Source organism: Rhinatrema bivittatum, chromosome 1 (assembly GCF_901001135.1).
Source record: "Rhinatrema bivittatum chromosome 1, aRhiBiv1.1, whole genome shotgun sequence".
Classification (NCBI taxonomy): domain Eukaryota; kingdom Metazoa; phylum Chordata; class Amphibia; order Gymnophiona; family Rhinatrematidae; genus Rhinatrema; species Rhinatrema bivittatum.
This window is the reverse complement of record NC_042615.1, coordinates 369,172,258-369,197,855: the sequence shown is the minus strand read 5'-3', so window position 1 is coordinate 369,197,855 and position 25,598 is coordinate 369,172,258. Positions and strand designations below refer to the sequence as shown.

General features: G+C 43.1%; 1 protein-coding gene across 1 annotated transcript in view; it reads right to left on the bottom strand.

Annotated features, from left to right (window-relative positions):
* Positions 1–25,598, bottom strand: part of TECRL (trans-2,3-enoyl-CoA reductase like) — a 423,008-nt gene that overhangs the window by 364,412 nt on the left and 32,998 nt on the right. Inside the window, exon 2 of the mRNA XM_029600902.1 lies at positions 9,627–9,678. Coding sequence (XP_029456762.1) covers positions 9,627–9,678 — 52 coding nt within the window. The remainder of the gene's footprint in view (positions 1–9,626; positions 9,679–25,598) is intronic.

Here is a 25,598-nt window from a genome sequence, read left to right as displayed (position 1 = left end):
TCTCCTTGACATCACGACTTTATCTGCTTCCACAGTCGCCTCAGTCTCCAGTGCCGAGGGTCAGCTGGTCGCATCCTCTGTTCTGCCTCGCCACCCGACGGGAGAACCTAATGATCTTCCTCCTAAGGTATACCATCCTCCCGTCGGCCCAAAGGTTCACAAGCCTGAGCATAACACAAAATTCTTTTTTCAGTATGATGTTCCTATAGAGCTCATCAAATAGCATGCTCTTTTTAGCATGCACTAGAAGGCATTAATGAGCACATTAATTCCATGGTCCCTATAGTGCGTCTTGACAAAAATGATATGCTACTTGTTTCTATGTTTCTGTTTGTTAATAATGCTAAAGGGATATAAATGGCCCATATGGAAAGGAAAAAGTTTCAGCTTCATTTATGCAGGTAAATAGCAATTTACTATAGACCAGTGAGCTTGACTTCAGTGCTGGGAAAATAGTGGAAACTATTCTAAAGATCAAACTCACAGAACATATAGAAAGACATGACTCACTGGAACACAGTCAGCATGGATTTATCCAAGGGAAGTTTTGCCTCACAAATCTGCTTCTTTTTTTTTGAAGGGATGAATAAACATGTGGATAAAGATGAACCAGTAGATGTAGTGTATTTGGATTTTCAGAAGGTGTTTGAAAAAGTCCCTCATGAGTGTTACGGTTACCAGACGGATATAGTGGAACCACAGTTTAGACCGCTTACCTAGTGTAGTAGTATTCGGAACGCTGGGGATCAGTGCAGGCACCGGACGGCAGTCCGGGTCAGGACAGGCGGTAAGCAGAGTAATCCAAGGCACAGTCCGGGTCGAGGCAGGCAGCAGGCAATCAGGAATCACAGCAAATAATCCAACAGGGCAGGCAGCAGGCAGAATATCCAAAGCACAGTCCAGGTCGAGGCAGGCAGCGAGCAATCAGAACCACAGCAGATAATCCAACAGGGCAGGCAGCAGGCAGAATATCCAAGGCACAGTCCAGGTCGAGGCAGGCAGCGAGCAATCAGAACCACAGCAGATAATCCAACAGGGCAGGCAGCAGGCAGAATATCCAAGGCACAGTCCGGGTCGAGTCAGGCAGCGAGCAATCAGAACCACAGCAGATAATCCAACAGGGCAGGCAGCAGGCAGAATATCCAAGGCACAGTCCAGGTCGAGGCAGGCAGCGAGCAATCAGAACCACAGCAGATAATCCAACAGGGCAGGCAGCAGGCAGAATATCCAAGGTACAGTCCGGGTCGAGTCAGGCAGCGAGCAATCAGAACCACAGCAGATAATCCAACAGGGCAGGCAGCAGGCAGAATATCCAAGGCACAGTCCGGGTCTAATCAGGAAGCGAGCAAAACAATATCCAGCGAAAGCTCAAAGACAATCGTGGCCGAAGCAGGAAACAGGAGAACTGCACTCCTTTAAATAGTTCAAATTTCCCGCGCAAAGGGACTCTGTCGGCGTCTGACGTCAGGGGGCGTGGCCAGGATCCGAATCGCGCGGGACTCCCCTCGCCGTCGCGCGATTTCAGCGAAGCCAAAATGGAGGATCCCCCCAGCACTATCGAACCCGCGCTGCCGATGTCGCGGAAGCTGCCCGAGTGCGCCCCGGACCCCGAACGGACCCTGCCTCGCGCCGTGCTGCTCCGGATCGCGTGAGTGCTGTAACAGTACCCCCCCCCGCAAGCCCCCCCCCCCCTCCGCCCCGGAGGACCAGGCTTGGAGGGATAACGACGATGAAAGACCCGGAGTAACCGAGGGGCCCGTATATTACCAGAAGGCTCCCACGTGTTTTCTTCCGGGCCAAAGTTCTTCCAAGAGAGGAGGTATTGGAGCCGCCCTCGCACACGTCGGGAATCCAAGATAGCTTGAACTTCGTAGGGATCATCCTCAGGCAGAACTGGGAGCGTGGGCTTTTGCAGACGATGAGGCCAGGACAGTACGGCAGGTTTCAAGAGGGAGACATGGAATGCGTTATGAATCCGTAAAGAGGACGGGAGACAAAGTTGATAAGTAACCGGGTTAAGCCGCCGCAGGACGGGGAAGGGTCCAATGAAACGCGGAGCAAACTTAGCAGAAGGTAATCGCAGGCGAAGGTGACGAGTACTCAACCAGACGAGGTCCCCACACCGGAGGGCAGGAGCCGGAGACCGCTGCTTGTCAGCCTGGCGCTTCATGGCAGCGGCGTGTTTAGTCAACAAGGCATGAGTTGCAGTCCATAACCGGGACATGGAGGCGACGGTAGTGTTGACTGCCGGACAATTAGAAGATGGACGAACAGGCAAAGGGAAGTTCGGATGCCGGCCATACACCAGAAAGAACGGAGAACAACCAGAAGCATGATGGACAAGGTTGTTATGGGAAATCTCAGCCCAAACCAACAGGGAAGCCCAATCGTCCTGTCGTTGATTCACGTAGGCCCGGAGAAACGCCTTCACCGATTGATTAGTCCTCTCCGTAAGTCCATTGGATTGAGGATGATAGGCGGAGGAAAAAGCAAGTTTTACCCGTAGAAGTTTACAAAGATTAGTCCAGAACTGCGCCGTGAACTGGACACCCCGGTCGGAGACAATATCGAGAGGAAGTCCATGAAGGTGAAAGACATGGTGCAAGAAAAGACGAGCCAGTTCAGGAGCGGAGGGCAACCCAGGAAGAGGAATGAAATGCGCCATCCGGGAAAAACGATCCACCACCACCCAGATGACAGTATTCCCTGCGGAGGGAGGAAGATCAGTAATAAAGTCCGTGGCAATATGGGTCCACGGAGCCGAGGGAGGAGGGAGCGGCTGTAACAACCCGAAAGGTCTCCGGCGAGGCGTCTTCTGGGCCGCACATACAGGGCAAGAGTCCACGAAATTCTTGACGTCCCTCCCCCAGGTAGGCCACCAATAATGCCGAGAAAGGAGTTCCTTGGTGCGAGCAACCCCAGGGTGTCCCGCCAGATGTGCAGAGTGGGACCAGTGAAGAACCCTTAAGCGGAGACGTTTGGGAACGACAGTCTTCCCTATAGGGACCGTGAATGCGGCAGCCACTTGGATCCTGGCGGGGTCGATGAGAAAGCGAGGAGGGTCGGGAGCATCAAGAGAGTCAAAGCTCCGGGAGAGAGCGTCCGTGCGGACATTCTTTAGGGCAGGCCGAAAGCGGACCAGAAAAAAAAACCGGCTAAAAATAAGTGCCCATCGGGCTTGCCGGGGATTCAAACGCTGGGCAGTAGCCAAATATTCGAGATTTTTATGGTCCGTATAGACTGTGATCACGTGGCGAGCTCCCTCTAAAAGGTGTCGCCATTCTTCAAAGGCTAATTTTATAGCCAAGAGTTCACGATCACCGATGGTGTAATTACGTTCCGCAGGCGTAAATTTTTTGGAAAAAAATGCACATGTTACCCACTGGTCCTCTGCTGATCGTTGGAGAAGCACTGCCCCTACTCCCACGGCAGAGGCGTCTACCTCTAGAGTAAAAGGTCGTGCCGGGTCTGGACGGCGGAGACAGAGATCAGTGGTGAACTCCTCCTTCAAACGATGAAAGGCCAATACCGCCTCTTCTGGCCAGGGCTGCATAGAGACACCTTTCTTCGTAAGCGCTGTGAGGGGTGCCACTAAAGTGGAGAAATGGGGAATAAACTGCCTGTAGTAATTGAAAAAGCCCAAAAACCTTTGTAAGGCTTTCAATCCCACCGGTTGAGGCCAGTTGAGGATGGCGTTGAGCTTGGCAGGGTCCATGGACAACCCCCTGTTGGAGACAATGTAGCCGAGAAACGGTAACTGCGGCTGATGAAAGACACACTTCTCTAGTTTGGCGAACAGACGATGGTCACGGAGACGTTGGAGGACTTGGCGGACGTGAAGCACATGTTGAGACAAGGAGTGGGAAAAGATCAGAATATCGTCCAAGTATACTATTACATGGGAATAAAGAAGGTCACGGAAGATGTCATTAATCATGTCCTGAAATACCGCGGGGGCATTACAAAGCCCGAAGGGCATCACGCAATATTCATAATGACCATCATGGGTATTAAACGCGGTCTTCCATTCGTCCCCCTCCCGAATTCTGATCAAGTTATAGGCCCCTCGTAAGTCCAATTTGGTAAAGATTTGTGCCCCCTTAATGCGGTCGAATAATTCCGAAATGAGAGGAATGGGGTACTTGTTTTTCCTGGTGATAGAATTAAGACCACGGTAGTCGATGCAAGGTCTTAGAGACCCATCCTTCTTTTTAACAAAAAAAAATCCGGCGCCAGCCGGGGAGGTAGAGGGTCATATAAAGCCGCGCTCCAAGTTCTCAGCAATATACTGGCGGAGTGCCAGTGATTCAGGTTCCGAGAGGGAGTAGGTGCGTCCCTTGGGTGGAATCTTTCCAGGTAGGATTTCAATGGAGCAATCATATTTGCGGTGAGGTGGTAAAGATTCTGCGTATTGCTTGTTGAAAACGTCCTGAAAATCCTTATAGGAATGTGGTATTCCATTAACAAGTTGCGTAGATTGCAGTGGAATTTCTGGAAACTTCTTGAGGCAGTGTTGAAAGCAAAATGGACTCCATTTCGCAAGGTCTAGAGACGCCCAATCTATGTGAGGCTGATGAAGGCGTAACCAAGGTAATCCTAGGATTATCTGATTTACAGATGACGGGAGTACTAATAGTTGAATGCTCTCCTGGTGGAGGAGACCGGTACGTAGCAGCACGGGTCTGGTAATCTGGGTGATATGCATTCCCACTGCTCGTCCCGAGACAGAAGTTACCGACAGTGGAGTGGGCAAGGACTCCACCGGGATCTGATATTTCTGTACCAGAAGTTCCTGGATGAAGTTGCCAGCCGCCCCTGAGTCTATGAAGGCCTGCAAATGCAATGGTTCGTTGTTTAAACAAATGGTTGTAGGTAATAATAATTGTGGAGAGGGAGTGGTGGAACCCAGGGAGGCCTCTCCTACCCGACCTAGGTCCGGGAGTTTCCCGGTTTGTTAGGGCACTTGTTGAGGAAATGTCCAGCTCCTGCACAATACAAACAAAGGTTCTTGGCTCGTCTTCGATTGCGTTCCTCGGGAGTCAGACGAACCCGATCAATCTGCATTGGCTCATCTGTATCTGTTGACGTCTGGCCAGATGCTGGAACAACCATCGGTTGCTGAAATGTTGGAGCCAAACGAAAATTTCTCCGAGTGGCGGCTCGCTCTCTAGTTCTCTCCTGGAAACGTAAGTCCAATCGAATGGCGAGTCGAATCAAACCCTCCAAGGTCTCTGGAGGATCTCTACCTGCCATCTGATCTTTAATATTTTCCGCCAGGCCTTGACGGAAGATGGCAGTCAGACTTTCCTCGCCCCAAGCAAGTTCAGTGGCTAAGGTGCGGAAATGAACGGCGTATTCCCCAACGGTTCGGGAGCCTTGCTTTATCTGAAGGATATCATTAGCCGCAGAGGACGAGCGTCCTGGCTCATCGAATATCAGGCGAAATTCTTTGAGGAACCGATCTAAAGAATTGAGGATAGGATCATCTCGTTCCCATAGAGGGGAAGCCCAGGCTAAGGCCGGACCCTCTAACAAGGAGAGGATAAAAGTAGTCCTTGTCTTATCGTTGGGAAACGAGGCAGGTTGCAGAGAGAAATGTATTCTGCATTGATTAATAAATCCTCGACACAATGCTGCAGTTCCATTGAAACGAGGCGGTGGTGGTACCCTGACAGGGGTAGGGGTCACCACTGTGCTAGGTGCGGGTCCCGTTGGTAGGTGGGCTAAGGCATCCATACGTGCGACCAGTCGGTCCAGGACCCCTGTAACTTGATCCAGGACCCCCTGCTGTTGTTGGATTTTATTAGCCATTCCAGGGATGGCTTGTAAGGCGGTCAAATCCACCGGCTCCATGGCTTCGGCCAACTGTTACGGTTACCAGACGGATATAGTGGAACCACAGTTTAGACCGCTTACCTAGTGTAGTAGTATTCGGAACGCTGGGGATCAGTGCAGGCACCGGACGGCAGTCCGGGTCAGGACAGGCGGTAAGCAGAGTAATCCAAGGCACAGTCCGGGTCGAGGCAGGCAGCAGGCAATCAGGAATCACAGCAAATAATCCAACAGGGCAGGCAGCAGGCAGAATATCCAAAGCACAGTCCAGGTCGAGGCAGGCAGCGAGCAATCAGAACCACAGCAGATAATCCAACAGGGCAGGCAGCAGGCAGAATATCCAAGGCACAGTCCGGGTCTAGTCAGGAAGCGAGCAAAACAATATCCAGCGAAAGCTCAAAGACAATCGTGGCCGAAGCAGGAAACAGGAGAACTGCACTCCTTTAAATAGTTCAAATTTCCCGCGCAAAGGGACTCCGTCGGCGTCTGACGTCAGGGGGTGTGGCCAGGATCCGAATCGCACGGGACTCCCCTCGCCGTCGCGCGATTTCAGCGAAGCCAAAATGGAGGATCCCCCCAGCACTATCGAACCCGCGCTGCCGATGTCGCGGAAGCTGCCCGAGTGCGCCCCGGACCCCGAACGGACCCTGCCTCGCGCCGTGCTGCTCCGGATCGCGTGAGTGCTGTAACAATGAGAGGCTTCAAAGAAAACTAAAAAGTCATGGGATAGGAGGCAATGTCCTTTTGTGGATTACAAACTGGTTAAAAGACAGGAAACAGAGAGTAGGATTAAACGGTCAATTTTCTCAGTGGAAAAGAGTAAACAGTAGAGTGCCTCTGGTATCGGTACTTGGATGGATGCTTTTCAATATATTTATAAATGATCTGGAAAGGAATACAATGAGTGAGGTAATCAAATTTGCAGATGATACAAAATTATTCAGAGTAGTTAAATCACAAGCGGATTGTGATAAATTGCAGGAGGACCTTCCGAGACTGGAAAATTGGGCATCGAAATGACAGATGAAATTTAATGTGGACAAGTGCAAGGTGATGCATATAGGGAAAACTAACCCATGCTGCAGTTACATGATGTTAGGTTCCATAAAAAAAGAAAAAAGAACTAGGCATCATAGTGGATAATACATTGAAATTGTTGGCTCAGTGTGCTGTGGCAGCAAAAAAGAAAATAGAATATTAGGAATTATTAGGAAAGAAATGGTGAATAAAACAGAAAATATCATAATACCTCTGTTTCGCTCCATGGTGAGACCACAACTTGAGTACTGTGTACAATTCTGGTTGTCAAATCTCAAAAAAGATATAGTTGCACTGGAGAAGGTACAGAGAAAAGTGACCAAAATGATAAATAGGATGGAACAGCTCACCTATGAGGGAAGGCTAAAGAGGTTAGGGCTGTTCAGCTTGGAGAAGAGACTGCTGAGAGGGGATATGATAGAGGTCTTTAAAATCATGAGAGGTCTAGAATGGATAAATGTGAATTGGTTATTTACTTTTTTGGTTAATAGAAGGACAAGGGGGCACTCCATGAAGGTTGAAAGTAGCACATGTAAAACTAATCAGAGAAAATTATTTTTCACTCAACGCACAATTAAGCTTTGCAATTTGTTACCAGATCATGTGGTTAATGCAGTTAGTGTAGCTGGGTTTAAAAAAGGTTTGGGTAAGTTCTTGGAGAAGTTCATTAACTGCTATTAATCAAGTTGACTTAGGGAATAGCCACTGCTATTTCTGGCATCAGTAGCATGGGATCTACTTTGTGTTTGGGTACTTGCCAGGTACTTGTAGCCTGGATTGGCCACAGTTGGAAACAGGATGCTAGGCTTGATGGACCCTTGGTCTGACCTAGTATGACAATTTTTTATGTTCTTTAGGTAAAGTGGCCTGTCTTAAAATTGCACTTTTCTGAGCGGCTAAAAAATATGTGCCACGTTCACTATGTACATACATTTAGCAGCATTAAAAAGGTGAATTCCTTTTGGAGGGTTAAGGTTATGGGAAGAAAACAATGCATGTTAATGACATTTTCAAAATGATGCCTACTATTTCTTCCCTCTTGACCAATTGCACAAAAGAGCAGAAGTAAATTGCATGGGCAGTTTTAATTCTCAGACTCTAGGTAGCAAAAAATAAAGTACCTACATGTTTCCATTTGAAATATTTAGAAATTATACATGTATTAACATTCTCTGCATAATTTACAGCTAAGTAATCTGCTTGAAGATTACTTGCTAAATGATTTTGGACACCTAGGATACCAGTTTGCCACATTTGCATTACTTTTTAACTAATCTAAATTTAAAAAATAATAATTTTTCACAAATTCATTACCAAAACACAAAAACATTTTGTAACCAGATCCATAGGACAGGCATGAGCATATTTGGTCCTTCAAAGGCCCCTAACTAGTCAGGATTTCAGGATAACCCTAATGAATATGCCCAGAGAAGATGTGTCTGCAGACTGAGTTTTACTAAGATTGGTCACTTTGGCCTTAGGGCATTGGGTCATCTCTCATTCCATTGTAATTTATGCACTGTATACCTTTTAACTTTCCTCTGACACATGCATGGGAGAAATGTCAGCCTTTACCTTATTAATTTTTATAAACCAGTGACATCACATGCATAAATATTGTAATTGCTGTATTACAAATGACTGAAAATTGGAAAAATCATACTCAGCAGTACCAAAATATATGCATATATTATCTCTACCACTTTGAAAGAAGAAACTGAGAGAGAGAGAGAGAGAGAGAGAGAGACTGACTAACCATAATGCCCTCACATTAGATAGGTATTTATATCCCTATGGGAGGCAACCTAGTCACTTGAGGTGAGGTTTAGGTATTAGTGTAGGGGTTAGGGGCCACTTTGACATTCAAAGTGAGACATACGAATAATTTTCACTAAAGAGCACTGTCCCAAAAGTTAAAAATAATTAAAAATTTAAAAAAAAAAATTTAAATCAGCTCACGGCTCGTGGGTTGAAAACCGGACACTCAAATTTGCCGGCATCCAGTTTTTGAACCCATTGCTGTCAGCGGGTTTGAGAACCGATGCCGGCAAAATTGAGCGTCAGCTGTCAAACTCGCTGATAGCTGCCGCTCCTGTCAAAAAAGAGGTGCTATGGACGTGCTAGTGTCCCTAGCACCTCTTTTTACCGTGGGCCCTCATTTGCATGTGGGCCAATACTAAATCACACGCACAGGAGAGAGGGTGCTTGCCCGCTCTACCGCGACTTTTACTGTATCGGCCCATATACTGTAGATAAATTGGCCTGTTTCAACATTAACCTCCTCAGATTGGCTTAAAATATGCATGGGATTGCCAAGAAATGTAATTTTAGCCACATTAAAAAGGGGCTTTCATTTGGGTGTGTTAAGTTCGGGGGAGGAAAATAGGTCTCATACATGATATTTTCATAAGTAAAAGTGATAATTTCCCTTTCTTTGCTCTGCACAGAGAAACTGCAGTATATCACTAGTTCTAATGCACACATTTTGCATACATTTTCATAGTGGAAGCACTTGCATGGGTTCCCTTTAAAAAGAGGGGTAAATTGTGTATGTTGAAAATCCAGCTGCATAATTTGTAGCTATGCAGACTGGTTGAAAATTGCCCCTAGAATGTCTATTATTGAGGGCTGAAAATGCAAGATAACAGGATCCAACACTCTATTGTTAAATGTTTTTAACAAAAAGAGAGATTAATGGTTTCAAAGTGCAAAGGCTTCAAGCAAGCAAATGCTAGTTTGCCATGATGAATACTTACAAGCTTTGTGAAACCTGTGTTTTATGTCAAGGAGCGTCGACAATGGGTGTACCTAAAACACCAACAACAAAATAAAGTTGATTAGTAAATTAATGTGGACAATAAGTGATATTTATCTTTGAAAAAATAAACTGAAAAATGTATTTGAAATCAGAAGTTTCAAAATTAGTTTTAGTGTGCAGGTATTTCCCTAAATTGGATATCAACTCTGATCCCCTTCATTATGGATCTGCACCTTGAATACTGTGTATAGTTCTGGTCGCCACATCTCAAAAAAGATATAGTTGTGATGGAAAAGGTATAGAGAAGGGCAACCAAAATGATAATGGGGATGGAACAACTCCCCTAATAGGAAAGGCTGAAGAGGTTAGGGCTGTTCAGCTTGGAGAAGAGACAACTGAGGGGGATATGATAGAGGTCTTTAAGATCATGAGGGGTTTTGAATGAGTAGATGTGAATCAGTTATTACACTTTCGAATAATAGAAGGACTAGGGGGCATTCCATGAAGTTAGCAAGTAGCACATTTAAGACTAATCGGAGAAAATTCTTTTTCACTCAAAGCACAATAAAGCTCCGGAATTTGTTGCCAGAAGATGTGGCAGTTAGTGTAGCTGGGTTCAAAAAAGGTTTGGATAAGTTCTTGGAGGAGAAGTCCATTAACAGCTATTTATCAAGTTTAGTTAGGGAATAGCCACTGCTATTAATTGCATCAGTAGCATGGGATCTTCTTAGTGTTTGGGTACTTGCCAGGTTCTTGTGGCCTAGCTTGGCCTCTGTTGGAAACAGGATGCTGGGCTTAATGGACCCTTTGTCTGACCCAGCATGGCAATTTCTTATGTTCTTATGTTCCATGGGTAAAATGTACCCATTGATATGTATATCCCTGTTCTTTTTTTTTTTTTTTTGTCTTTTTTTTTATAGAGGTAGATTTCCTATGAAATATAACATATGTAGAATTTAAAAAGCAATCTATTCATTTTATCTTCTGATCCTCCGCAAAACTTGCCACTAAGTTCATGTCCCTAAAGGGAGCAAAAAACAGGAGAGTTGTTCCAAAATGCTTGTAGCTTTAAACTTATTCAAAGAGGGCGATCTTTAGAAAGCCAGTTTACTGGCATAAACTTTATTTTACCCACATCAATGGGTTTTTTTTCTGTTCAAAACATCTTGAGACCACATACTAGGGATGTGTATTTGCTGGACATGAAACAGGAAATCTTAATGAAATTTCCTAATATGTTTTATTTTGTTTTTAAAACAAAAATGTATAAAATTGAATTTGTTTCCATTTATTTTCATTACATAAAGGCCATCACCTCCACCACAAGCACCCCACTCCTAGATACTTGCCTGATCTTCTCCAACCCCTCGCTTGAAAGACACTCATACCCTTTTGCTGAAAATTTCTTCACAGTGTAGGAATAATTCCTGGTTGCTCTTGCCCCTCAAGTGACACTATTTCAAATGATTCTGTAAGATCAAAGCAAATGGCAATGTAAACTTTTCCCATATAAAATGTAGCTGGTCAGTCCCAGACCACTGTAATTTCTATGGGTAAAATTTACAATGGCTCTGGCCTATGTCTGCCGGCTCTATTTGCAATAGCAGCAATGGTGGGACCGGAACAACTGGGAATCTCTTCTGCCTGTGAAGGAAGTTTCAACAAGATGGTAAGAGGGTGAGAGGATCTAGGTGCTTGGAAGGATTTGGTGGTTTTGGCTCTGGACTCAATATTTATTTTAGGGATGTGAATCAGGCTTCGAATGATTGAAAATATCGGACGATATTTTCAAAATCGTCAGAAATCGGGGGCTCCCCCAAAATGATAGGAAAACCCCACGGTATTGATCGTGGGGGTTCTCTTATCGTTTTGGGGGAGGGCGGGAAAAATGGCACACAAAAATAAACCCTAAACCCACCCCGACCCTTTAAAACTAATTCCTTAGCTTCCCCCATATGCCCGACCCCCAAAAATATTTTTACAGGTACCTGGTGGTCCAGTGGGGGTCCTTGGAGTGATCTCCCACTCCTGGGCCGTCGGCTGCCACTAATCAAAATGGCGCCAATGGCCCTTTGCCCTTACCATGTGATAGGGTATCCGTGCCATTGGCCGGACCCTGTCATATGGTAGGAGCACTGGATGGCTGGCGCCATATTGTGCTCCTACCATGTGACGGGGCTGACCAATGGCACCGGTAGCCCCTATGACATAGAAAGGGCAAAGGCTATCGGCGCCATTTTGAATACTGGCAGCCGACAGTCTGAGTGCAGGAGGTCGCTCCCAGACCCCCGCTGGACTTTTGGCAAGTCTTGTGGGGGTCAGGAGGGTCCCCCAAGCCTTGCCAAAAGCCCCTGGTGGTCCAGCGGGGGTCCGGGAGCGACCTCCTGCAGTCGGACCGTTGGCTGCCAGTAATCAAAATGGCGCCAATAGCCTTTGCCCTTACTATGTCACAGGGGCTACTGGTGCCATTGGTCAGCCCCTGTCACATGGTAGGAGCATCCGACCAATGGTGCCGATATATTATAAAAGTAATCTGTTTAACCATTAGAACATAAGAACATGCCATACTGGGTCAGACCAAGGGTCCATCAAGCCCAGCATCCTGTTTCCAACAGTGGCCAATCCAGGCCATAAGAACCTGGCAAGTGCCCCAAAACTAAGTCTATTCCATGTTACCATTGCTAATGGCAGTGGCTATTTTCTAGGTGAACTTAATAGCAGGTAATGAACTTCTGCTCCTAGAATTTATCCAATCCTTTTTTAAACATAGCATACTAACTGCACTAACCACATCCTCTGGCAACAAATTCCAGAGTTTAATTGTGCATTGAGTAAAAAAGAACTTTTTCCAATTAGTTTTAAATGTGCCACATGCTAACTTCATGGAGTGCCCCCTAGTCTTTCTATTATCTGAAAGAGTAAATAACCGATTCACATCTACCGTTTCTAGGCCTCTCATGATTTTAAACACCTCTATCATGTCCCCCCCCTCAGCCGTCTCTTCTCCAAGCTGAAAAGTCCTAACCTCTTTAGTCTTTCCTCATAGGGGAGCTGTTCCATTCCCCTTATCATTTTGGTAGCCCTTCTCTGTACCTTCTCCATCGCAATTATATCTTTTTTGAGATGCAGCAACCAGAATTGTACACAGTATTCAAGTTGTGGTCTCACCATGGAGCGATACAGAGGCATTATGACATTTTCCATTTTGTTCACCATTCCCTTTCTATTCCCAACATTCTGTTTGCTTTTTTGACTGTCGCAGCACACTGAACTGATGATTTCAATGTGTTATCCACTATGACGCCTAGATCTTTTTCTTGGGTTGTAGCACCTAATATGGAACCCAACATTGTGTAATTATAGCATGGGTTATTTTTCCCTATATGCATCACCTTGCACTTATCCACATTAAATTTCATCTGCCATTTGGATGCCCAATTTTCCAGTCTCACAAGGTCTTCCTGCAATTTATCACAATCTGCTTGTGATTTAACTACTCTGAACAATTTTGTGTCATCTGCAAATTTGATTATCTCACTCGTCATATTTCTTTCCAGATCATTTATAAATTTAATATATTTATAAATGATCTGGATGACTATTGATGACTAAACAAGAAACTTGTTCTGTAAATTTCAGCAAAAACCAACTGAATACAAATAAACCACATTAATAAATTAATAAAGATGGGATTGGAAATGCTCATTCACAGGTTTGTTCAGGCAAGACTCATCCTATGAAACCTCCATCCCTGAAATGTATTTAAAGTCTGAATTTTCTTCAATCCAAGCCCAATAGGAATAATAAATGGCATTCATTTATCCCCTAAAAGCCCCTCACAATGTCACAATTATAATGCTAAATTATGATTATTATTATTATTATTATTATTATTATTAATAGTAGTAGTAGTATTCATGGGTGCACGTTTGAGAGAAGTACAGGTATTAAATGGAGACTTCTGGGTTTCTAATTATAGGCAGTATTTAAAAAATTCACTTCCTTTATAAGCATCTGTTTGGATTCAACATATGTTCATTCAATACAAGAAGGACTCAAGGAGTCAGACTTCTATTCTCCTTACATGCATATAATCTCATAGAACATATCAACATGAGAAATATTACAACTAATGCTTTAAATGATTCTACATTATTAATATCTTGTCTAGACAATGCAGTTGCTCATCTCCATGGAATTATAAACACTGACATTGGGGAGCAAATTAGACTAGAGAAACTAATGACTGAATATAAAGTGTGAGATAAAATGGCAACTGAAGGACATGCATTATCAGAAATGAGGTGAGGCAGCTGTGGTGTTATCTCAAGATGACACCAAACCAATCCTGACTCACAGACACTGATTTATTTAAAGAGGTGTCTTCAGATTAACATGACTTTTTTTGTGTGTGGGGTGGATAACAGGGTTATGGCATATTTTGTAAATAAAAAGTTTTCAGTAGTTCTTCTGACATACAAATGTAACGTCTATATGGTAACGTGTGGTTTTCACTTTTCCCTTGTTCCTTTCTTTTCAGAGCTTAACTATATCTTCAACAAATATCACTGGCATTTTCATAGTCTGAACCTTTTAAGATGTTAGTTATAAAGCTCAAATCAAATCCATTCACCTTTGCATTTTTCTCACTAGCCAATTCCTTCTTTGTAGCCTCTAAAGGCACATAAATGTTTGCTTGCATACTCTGCAGGTGAATTTCATGCATTTTCTAATCACAGAAGCAAAAATGTTGAATTTTATACTCTTTATTAGGCATAGAAAACATTTAATTGTTATTGCCAGCATATTAGACATCTCCCATTGCTGGCTGCTGCAGGACTCCATCCTGTGTCAGTTGAAGAGGCATGCAGGATGACCACCATGGGAACCCATCCTGCAGCAGCCAAAGAAGGAAAGGGCTGCCATGGACATCATGCCACATCAGACAGTGGTTGAAGAGACCCTGTGTATGTGAATGAGAACCTGGGTGTATTTATGTTGGGAGGAATCTGTGTATGCATATATGTTTAAATATATGTGTGTGTGTGTGTGTGAATGTATATGTGGGAGCTGTGTGCGCATGTGTCTGTGTGGAAGCCTGCAATTGTGTATATGCATATAAGGGAGCTTGCGTATGTGTAAACCTTTCTATTGTGTGTGTGTGTGTGTGTGTATGTGTGTTTGTAGACCTATGCATATTTGCATGTGGGGGAATCTGTGTGTGGATTTGAGTATATGTGTGAGGGAGGGAGCCTGACTTTTGTATGTGTGCCTATTTGTGTGTGCATGTATGTATGTATGTTTTGGAGGGAGCCTGTTTGTGTGTGGCTGCCTCTGTGTGTGTGTGTGTGTGTGTCTGTGATTGTCTGGCAGCCTGTATGAGTGTGTGTATGTGTGTGTGGAAGCCAGTGTCTGTGTGTGTGTGTGTGCATATGTGTACATTTGTGTGCATATGTGTCTGTGTGTGAGTTCCTATGCCTGTGTATGGAAGCCAAAGAGCAGGAGTTTGCAGACAGAACATATTGTAAGAACATAAGAAATTCCCATGCTGGGTCAGACAAAGGGTCCATCAAGCCCAGCATCCTATTTCCAACAGAGGCCAAACCAGGCCACAAGAACTTGGCAATTACCAATACACCAAGAAGATCCCATGCTACTGATGCAATAAATAGCAGTGGCTATTCCCTAAGAAAACTTGATTAATAGTAGTTAATGGACTTCTCCTCCAAGAACTTATCCAAATCGTTTTTGAACCGAGCTACACTAACTGCACTAACCACATCCTCTGTCAACAAATTCCAGAGCTTAATTGTGCGTTGAGTGAAAAAGAATTTTCTCCGATTAATCTTGTCTAATAATTTTAACTTGTCTAATCTTCGCCTGAGTCTGATCTTCGTCTGAGTTTGACCTTCGTCTGAGTCTGTCTTCATCAGCATCTGAGTCTTCAACTTTGGTTCAAGTCCACCCTTGCCTCCTGTCTGGCCTACCACCTTTGCTGCTCCCTGCGGCAGGTCTGAAAGGGTTTGGAGTGGTCGGAGGACTACTCAGAGGCCAACCTTGCATTGTTGGTCTCACTGAGGCTGCGCAGGTCGGCAGGGGCTTTGTTTCCACTCCTTCCCAGACAAGGACAGTCTCACTGCAAGGGCACACAACACTCGTCCCGTGCTGGGGATTTCCCCCTGTGCTCTTTCCCATTGCAGTGCAACAACCCTGGCGTGCGTATTTACATGCTAGTTTCATTCATAAATCCTGGAACACCCATGCCTGCCCAAACCTCACCCATTCCCTGCTCCTTTTTATAAAAAACATTTTTGTGCTTGTACCTGGAGATACATGTGTATGCCGGCTGAACTTCTCTGCATATCTTCTGGCTTTGGCATATAAGTATTAAAAAAAATAAAAATTGTAAGTCTTAGTATTATAATTCACAAAAAAACCCCATGAAAGTTGGTTTTCATTCTCTAGTGAATATTTTGTAGGTGCTGTGGAATGTAAATGAAACCAAATAAATAAATAAATAGACAAATAAATAAATAAATACACTTGAAGAGGTACTTTCAGAGGTATTTCAGTGTAAGAAGATTCAGAAATAATCTGATCCATGCTTGAGATTCAAGAGTTGAATTTTCATCAATCCACCTTCTCTTAAATAATTTTTGTATTGTGATCAACGAAGCACCAGGATCAAAAGGGAAGGAGGAAGCTTGTTTTTAGAAATTAGGCCTATCTCTAGTTAAAATGATGTTGTCACTGCTTTTAGCTAAGAAAAATATTCAAAAATGATGCTGTTAGGAGTGCTGAATTATTACTACATGTGTTAAAATGTTCTGTGTTTGTATTTTTATTCAGTGGTCTGTTGAATGATGGATGATGATCTTTAGCAGAGATACATAGTTCATCCACCTGTACTATTACAACTATTCATCACTTATATAGCACTAATTGACATATGCAGCCCTGTGAAAAACACATAAAAGACAGTCCCTACTTAGTAGAGCCTACAATATAATCAAGACAAATGATACAGAACAAATGAGACTTTGGGATTTCATTTATTAAGAGAATAGTAAATAAACAATAAGACAGTGAGTGGGATGTTCAGGGATTAAGATATAAATCAGCCTCAAAAGTGGGTTTCTATTCGATTAAGGCCAAACAGGGAGCATGTCACACCAACTCAGGAAGTTTATTATAAGCTTACAGTACAGCTAGGTGGAAAGCATGGAGTTGGTATTCTGTGCAGGAAATGGGCATAAATAGGAGTAACCTTACCAATGTGTAGTTCATGAGTAGGGATGTATGGAGAGATAGAAGAGGTAGTGAGGACCTGCAGAATGAAGGCTGTTATTGAAGGGTAAAAGAAACTTGAATTGTATGTGGAAATAGATAAGGAGCCAATGTAGTGTCAATGTAGTGAAAAGATAGCATCATAGGCAAAAGGTTCTTTAAGTTCTGCAGCTGAATTTTGGATTGACTGGAAGGATAGTTCATTGGGAGATCTGTGAGGAGCAAGTTGTAGTAGTCTAAGTAGGAAGTGAAAAGACAGTGGATAAGAGATAAGGTAGTATTTTCAGAATTAAGTGATATAATAGAGAAAGAAATGGCACATTTTAGTAGAGTTTTGGCTATATGAAAACAGAGCCATCAAATATGACACCAAGGTTATGGACAATGGACACTTGGAGGATGGCTGGGTTATCCACAGAAATAGAGAAAGAGGGAAGATAAAGAATTCTGTCTTTGCCATGTTAAACATTAGGTATAGGAGAGGCATCTAGGCAACAATGTCAAACAAGCAGACTAAAATTTGGGACTGATTTCCTTATTAAATTTATGGTATAAAGAGGCAGATCTGAGAGTTACCAACATAAAGATACTACTGAAAATCTTGAAAGGAGGTCAGAGCACCAAGAGAATTGATATTGAGAGAGTAGAAGATGGCCCAGGACAGATCCCTGAGGAACACCAATTGGCAATTACTAGTAGGGTGGATGTAGAGGAGGATTCACTAGTAATGGAAGTGGCAAGTCAAATATTAAGCTAGGACAGAGTCCCAAAATTCAAGTGAGGACTAAGCATCAAGAAATAGGTTGTGTCTAACACTGTCAAAAGAAACAGATAGACCAAGGAGAATAAGGATTGAGTAAAAGCCTTTGGATTCAGCCATAAACAGATCATTGGAGACTTGTAAAATTGTGTGGGTAAGCTGCAGAAAACTCCTATTGCTTTATTTAGAGTCGTCTACAGATTTCCTGAGAAATCTACATCTTTTCTGTATATGGATAAATAAACCAAGTCAGACAATAGACACTGAATTTCAATGCAGGCTGACATTCAATATTAAAAATGAATATAATAGGATCTGCCTTATAATGCTCACTTTTAACTATAAGCTTAACCAATGGCAAGACAAATATTTCCCATTGTCGATTTAGAATAGCTTTTGCAAATTAAAATAATGATACTGTAAGAGAAACATTCTATATTATATAGACAGCTATGCAATTTCAGAGTAGAAACCATTTCTCAGTTACAACTCTATTTGTACAGTCACTAAAAATGGACGGTTTGTAAGTGCATATACCAGATTTTGATTTCAGGAGTACATAGATGCTAGGAATGAAAGGAAATAGTTTAGCTACTCATAGGGCCTCATTTTCCAAGCCACTCGCACGCGATAAGGGACCTTTCGCACGTGAAAAGTCCCTTATTGCGTGCGATACCAGGATGGGGGCGGAGTCGGGGCAGAGTCGACCCCAGAAGAGGAGGAGTCGGGGCGTCACCGGGGCCTACTCTGCGCCGACGCCGTGGACAGTGAAAAGGTAGGTGCCTTTTCGCTGCCTATTTCGCTCCCAATAGCTTCACCTCCTATGGTGGTGCTATTGGGTGCGAAACCGGCAGCGATCGCACCGCGATGGTGCGATCGCTGCCGGCTAGCGCAGCCCCCCCCCCGTTTCAGCCACCCCTCCACAGGCCTGCGATACTTTAGAAAATGAGGCCCATAGATCCAGGAATTGTAATATAGACAAAACAGGCATTTGGGTCACAAAGTCCAGGAGGAGAAAGCAATGATTTATTTATTTATTTATTTATTTATTTATTTATTTATTTAAACGTTTTATATACCGCACAAATGGATATAATATATCCGCTAGGCAGTTTACAAATGTTCAAGACACATGCATAATTTTTAAAAACAAAAACAGACACTTATATACAAACAAAAGTTAAGTAAGGTGCATATAAAGATAATTATAGAAATATTATTGTAATTGAAAGGCTTGAATGAATAGATGAGTTTTTAGTAATTTTTTGAATTCTCTACGATTAGAAGTCAAGCGGATACAGTCTTATCGGTTAAGTAAATAAGGTGAGATGGAAAACTGGGATATGAAAACCACTTAAAAATGCTATCTCAAACTAATTTGTTAAAACTATGAATAATGCATTTAGGGGGTCATTTATTAAAGTGCTATATGGCGTTTTTGCATGCTTTAAGGCATTTCCACATTAAAAAAATACCTTTAACGCTTGCGAAAATGCCATAACAAATAGTGTGATGTAAATTAGAAAAAGGGGAGGAGTTTGGGGGCAGGATTTGTGGCCAAGTGGGCTGGCTTCATCACTTGCGAAACCATATTGCACGGCTTTAATGCGTACTTTCACAAATGCTGTTTTAGTAGTGTTAAGCTGCTGGAGATTCAGCCTAGCTATCAGGGCTCTTCTACAACCACTGGGAGGGGGGGGGGGGGGAAGAGAGAGAGAGAGAAGGAGAGAATGAGAGTGAGAGAAAGAAAGAGAGAGAACCTAGCTATAATGCTATAAGACAGGCTAAGAGAGAATTTGAAAAGAAGTTGGCTGTAGAGGCAAAAACTCACAGTAAAAACTTTTTTAAATATATCCGAAGCAGAAAGCCTGTGAGGGAGTCAGTTGTACCGTTAGATGATCGAGGGGTTAAAGGGGCACTTAGAGAAGATAAGGCCATCGCGGAAAGATTAAATGATTTCTTTGCTTCAGTGTTTACTGAAGAGGATGTTGGGAGGTACCCGTAATGGAAGGTTTTCATGGGTAATGATTCAGATGGACTGAATCAAATCACGGTGAACCTAGAAGATGTGGTAGGCCTGATTGACAAACTGAAGAGTAGCAAATCACCTGGACCGGATGGCATACACCCAGAGTTCTGAAGGAACTAAAAAATGAAATTTCAGACCTATTAGTAAAAATGTGTAACTTATCATTAAAATCATCCATTGTACCTGAAGACTGGAGGATAGCAAATGTAACCCCAATATTTAAAAAGGGCTCCAGGGGCGATCCGGGAAACTACAGACCGGTTAGCCTGACTTCAGTGCCAGGAAAAATAGTGGAAAGTGTTCTAAACATCAAAATCACAGAACATATAGAAAGACATGGTTTAATGGAACAAAGTCAGCATGGCTTTACCCAGGGCAAGTCTTGCCTCACAAATCTGCTTCACTTTTTTGAAGGAGTTAATAAACATGTGGATAAAGGTGAACCGGTAGATATAGTATACTTGGATTTTCAGAAGGCGTTTGACAAAGTTCCTCATGAGAGGCTTCTAGGAAAAGTAAAAAGTCATGGGATAGGTGGCGATGTCCTTTTGTGGATTGCAAACTGGCTAAAAGACAGGAAACAGAAAGTAGGATTAAATGGGCAATTTTCTCAGTGGAAGGGAGTGGACAGTGGAGTGCCTCAGGGATCTGTATTGGGACCCTTACTTTTCAATATATTTATAAATGATCTGGAAAGAAATACGACGAGTGAGATAATTAAATTTGCAGATGACACAAAATTGTTCAGAGTAGTTAAATCACAAGCAGATTGTGATAAATTGCAGGAAGACCTTGTGAGACTGGAAAATTGGGCATCCAAATGGCAGATGAAATTTAATGTGGATAAGTGCAAAGTGATGCATATAGGGAAAAATAACCCATGCTATAATTACACAATGTTGGGTTCCATATTAGGTGCTACAACCCAAGAAAGAGATCTAGGTGTCATAATGGATAACACATTGAAATCGTCGGTACAGTGTGCTGCTGCAGTCAAAAAAGCAAACAGAATGTTGGGAATTATTAGAAAGGGAATGGTGAATAAAACGGAAAATGTCATAATGCCTCTGTATCGCTCCATGGTGAGACCGCACCTTGAATACTGTGTACAATTCCGGTCGCCGCATCTCAAAAAAGATATAATTGCGATGGAGAAGGTACAGAGAAGGGCTACCAAAATGATAAGGGGAATGGAACAACTCTCATATGAGGAAAGACTAAAGAGGTTAGGACTTTTCAGCTTGGAGAAGAGACGACTGAGGGGGGATATGATAGAGGTGTTTAAAATCATGAGAGGTCTAGAACGGGTAGATGTGAATCGGTTATTTACTCTTTCGGATAGTAGAAAGACTAGGGGGCACTCCATGAAGTTAGCATGGGGCACATTTAAAACTAATCGGAGAAAGTTCTTTTTTACTCAACGCACAATTAGACTCTGGAATTTGTTGCCGGAGGATGTGGTTAGTGCAGTTAATATAGCTGTGTTTAAAAAAGGATTGGATAAGTTCTTGGAGGAGAAGTCCATTACCTGCTATTAAGTTCACTTAGAGAATAGCCACTGCCATTAGCAATGGTTACATGGAATAGACTTAGTTTTTGGGTACTTGCCAGGTTCTTATGGCCTGGATTGGCCACTGTTGGAAACAGGATGCTGGGCTTGATGGACCCTTGGTCTGACCCAGTATGGCATTTTCTTATGTTCTTATGTTCTTAATGCTAGGTAGGTATTTATACCTCTATATGAGGCCTACCTAGTCACTCGATGTGAGGTTTAGGTATTAGTATAGGGGTTAGGGGCCACTTTGACATTCAAAGTGAGATGTACGAACAGAACATTGCTCTCTTGTGAAGATTTGATAATCTTCGGAGTGGGGAATCTCACCCAAAGATGAGATTTATGCAATGTTCTCTCAACCTAGCTTGATGGACTCTCTACCTGGGTAAACCTCACCTCGAGTGACTAGGTAGGCCTCAAATAGAGATATAAATACCTGCCTAGCATTATGGCTAGGCTCTCTCTCTCTCTCACCCACAGTGGTTGTAGAAGGGCCCTGATAGCTAGGCTGGATCTCCAGCAGTTTGTGCTAATACCTATGCGAAGCACTAAGATAGTGCATTTTGCAATAAACTGCCTATTACCATAAAACACACCCCTTTTCCTATCGCATGCGATATTTAGTGCATTTTCATAAATCTAGGTCTTAGTTATTACTTTTAATGTATGTCACCCATCTAGAGTTTGCCCTGGATGAATTACAGTGGCAACAAATACATCAAAGCCAGCTACAGTCATAATATGGAAATCTAAATCATTAATAAAACATGAAACTATAACATCATTCCAATATATACTGAAAATCCTAGCAGTGTATTTGCTGTATTAGTCCATTTTAAAGTGTGGAAATAAAGGTAAACAAAAGAAATATAAAGTGATCCCTTATTATTGTATCAATTTAATGCATTCCTAGCTTTCAGGAGTAACAGGCTCTTCATCAGTTTAAAATGTAAAAAAAAGCCATGAAAAATTCCAAAGGCTTGATGAACATTTGCAAACCATTTATAAATAAATAAGGCAACTGTTATAAATGTTTTACAAAATCTATTGCTGGAACAATTCAAAATGCTTCAGTTTTCTGAAGATCAAGAGATTTCATCACATCCTTTGCAAATGTCCATAGATGTGACCCCCATACCAGGATTCATGGAATAAAATCGAAAAGATTTGTATCACATATCATAGCAAAATCTGCTTATTTTTTCTGTCTCTGTTCAGACTGATATTATTCTGGTTTGAGTTCAGTTTTACCAATCCCTAGCTACAGGGTTAATGGATTAAAGTCTTTGGCCAGTTCTTTTGTGGAAATCATTTTCAGCAATTGATTAAACATAATGTTCCAGATAGGGCTGTCAACCTGCCAGGAATTAAAGGTCAAACTCCAGGACGCTGGAATGAGCAAGCCTGAAGAAACTTATTAGGAAGTCTCAAAAAGCAAAAAAAAAAAAAAAAGAATGCTGAACAGTGAATCTGAGATAGCTTATTACCATCTTCTTATTAGTTGTATATATTCACAGAAAATATAATCTAATCATTTTATACAATTATAAACATTTATGGAGAAAGTCAGATGAACAAAGATATCTAATTACCGAAGTATGTTGGATATATCATTTATTTTCAGATTGCATATTAAGTTGTATATTTTAATATATTCATATACTCTCATACAGAAAGCAATTCAAAATGCATTAAAAAGTAAAGCAAATATAATCACTTTTTAAAAATAAGATTCACCACATTACCAGTTATTTTTCAGATTGCTCTCTCTTTATGCCATGTACTTAAATTTTGTGTGCACAAAATCAGATACATGTACATTAGTGTTTATTTTCTACTGATAGAAAACTGTGAATAAACAGTGTCCATGAAAATTATATCTTTTTTTTTTTTTTGGTGACAATTGTTTATTGAAGTTTTATAACAAAACAACCAAGGTACGTACAGTAGGAGTACAAATCACTATACATGATCAAACCAAAGTGAAATAATACACACGTCGTGATTGTAACTAAATTCACAAATGTTCGGACATTGGAAAAAAAAGAAGAGGACAACAAAAGAAAGGGAGAAACTGAAAAGAGACAAGTAGAAAAATGACAAGAAACAGAAAAAGAGAAAGAATAAAAAGAAAGAAACAGACAAAAGAAGAAAAGAAAAAAAAAAAAAAAGAAAACATCCTATTGATATTATCATGCCAGAGGACAATACACAGGTACAATAGCTGATCATGAAAATTATATCTTAATCTTTAAGTCATATGATGAAACCTCCAGGAAAAAGTTCAACCACAGTTGACAATCCTAGCTCCAGATCATGTTTGTTTATGTTACTAGTTTCAAATAACTGAGAGAATTTTTCCTAAGGAATGTATTAAAAAAACAAACCTGTTCAAACTAATACTTGTATCTTTATACTAGTGGCAGATGTATTAAGCACATCAACCATTAAGTAGGGTCAAGGTGTCAATGTTGAAATGTTCTCTCTTCCAATATGATGCCAAGACCCGGCACCAATGCCCTGAGCGATCCCCTGTTATGACTTGGGAGGTGGACCCTTGGTCCGGCAATGAACGTACGTCCCACCGTCAAAAGGCGAGGCCAATCCCGAGGATCACAAGAGGTGGAAGATAGAAATCTGGATGCAGGCGCCTCCTGCGGGTCGTGTGGTCCAGATAGCTGGCGCCTCCAGCAGGTCGTGGGATCAGAAGCTGGCGCCTCCAGCAGGTTGTGTGGTCCAGATAGCTGGCGCTTCCAGCAGGTCGTGGGATCAGAAGCTGGCACCTCCAGCAGGTCGAGGAATCGTTATGCACAGTCCAGAGATCAATACCAAGGGAATATCCGCAGAACCAAAGAATATTCCGCAGCCGGTCCAGGGGTCAAAAGCCAGAATACTCCACAGCCAGTCCAGGGGTCGAGAGCCAGAATATACCACAGCCAGTCCAGGGGTCGAGAGCCAGAGGAAGAACATCAGCCAGTCCGGGAATCAGGCATGGAGGGTCAAACGCAGGAACAAACTCAGGAACGAACCACGAGAGCCAAGAAGCCAAGGCAAGGTCTGAAGGCTCAGACCTTGCCTTAAATAGTTCCCCGGAGATGGAGCCTACAGGAAGGAACCCCAACCTACTTCCTGTAGAGGCTCCTTTAAATCCTGGCTACTGCTGCCCGCGCGGCCCTAGGACACTTCAGGGGGCGGGGCTAGCTGCATGGAGAGGACGCCGTGGCCATGTTGGAGGCGGCAGCTGCTGCCGCGGAAAAGGCCTGCCAACGCCGGCCTCAATGTCGGCGGTTGGCCCCACCGCGCTGGTGAGTGACCAGCCCCGGTCGCGGTTTGCCGCGGCCGGCGGCCATAACAGTACCACCTCCTTTAGGCCTCCCCCTAGAAGGCTTGGGTTTCCCTGGGTGAGTGATATAGAAGTTCTTGAGAAGATCCTTATCAAGGATGTTAGTAGTGGGCTCCCAAGAATTCTTTTCTGGCCCAAATCCCTCCCAAGCTAGGAGTTACTCCCATCTACGACCTCATCTCTGGACATCGAGAACTTCCCGGACTTGATAAGTCGTGTCTTCCTCCAACTGCAATTGTGGAGAAACAGGAACCTTCCGAGAGGGCCATTTGAGGAGCAATGGTTTCAACAAAGATACGTGAAAGGCATTGTGGATACGTAGTGAGGCGGGTAGACGTAGTTGATAGGTCACAGGAAAAGGGCCAATATAGCGGGGAGCCAGTCTCATCGATGGGACCCTCAAACGGATATTTCTGGTGCTGAGCTACACCTTCTCTCCTGGATGAAATTGTGGTGCAGGTCTCCTATGATGGTCAGCGAATCTTTTTGCAGTATGTGCGGCCCTTTGTAGCATCTGTCGGGTGTATATCCAAAGTTGCTTTAACTGTGTGGCAGTAAGCTGGACCGCCGGAGAGGGGACAGACAGGAGTAGAGGCACCGGTGGTGTAGATTGCTGACCGGAGACAATTTGAAAAGGAGAAGACCCAGTCGAGGTACAGGTGTGGAAGTTATGAGAGAATTCCGCCCAGGGCAACAATGCTGCCCAATCATCCTGTCGAGCATTAACATAGGAGCACAAGAATTGTTTTAGAGCACGATTAGTCCGTTCTGCCTGCCCGTTGGCTTGAGGGTGAAAAGCGGTGGTGAAGTCTAAAGCAATATGAAACTTGGCACAGAAGATCTGCCAGTATCGGGCTGTGAATTGCAATCCTCGGTCAGATGAGATGTGCAGGGGTAGTCCATGACGTCGGAACACATGTAACATGAATAATTGAGCCAAACGGGGAGCAGAGGGAAGGGCGGGTAGTGGTGTAAAATGAGCCATCTTGGAGAATC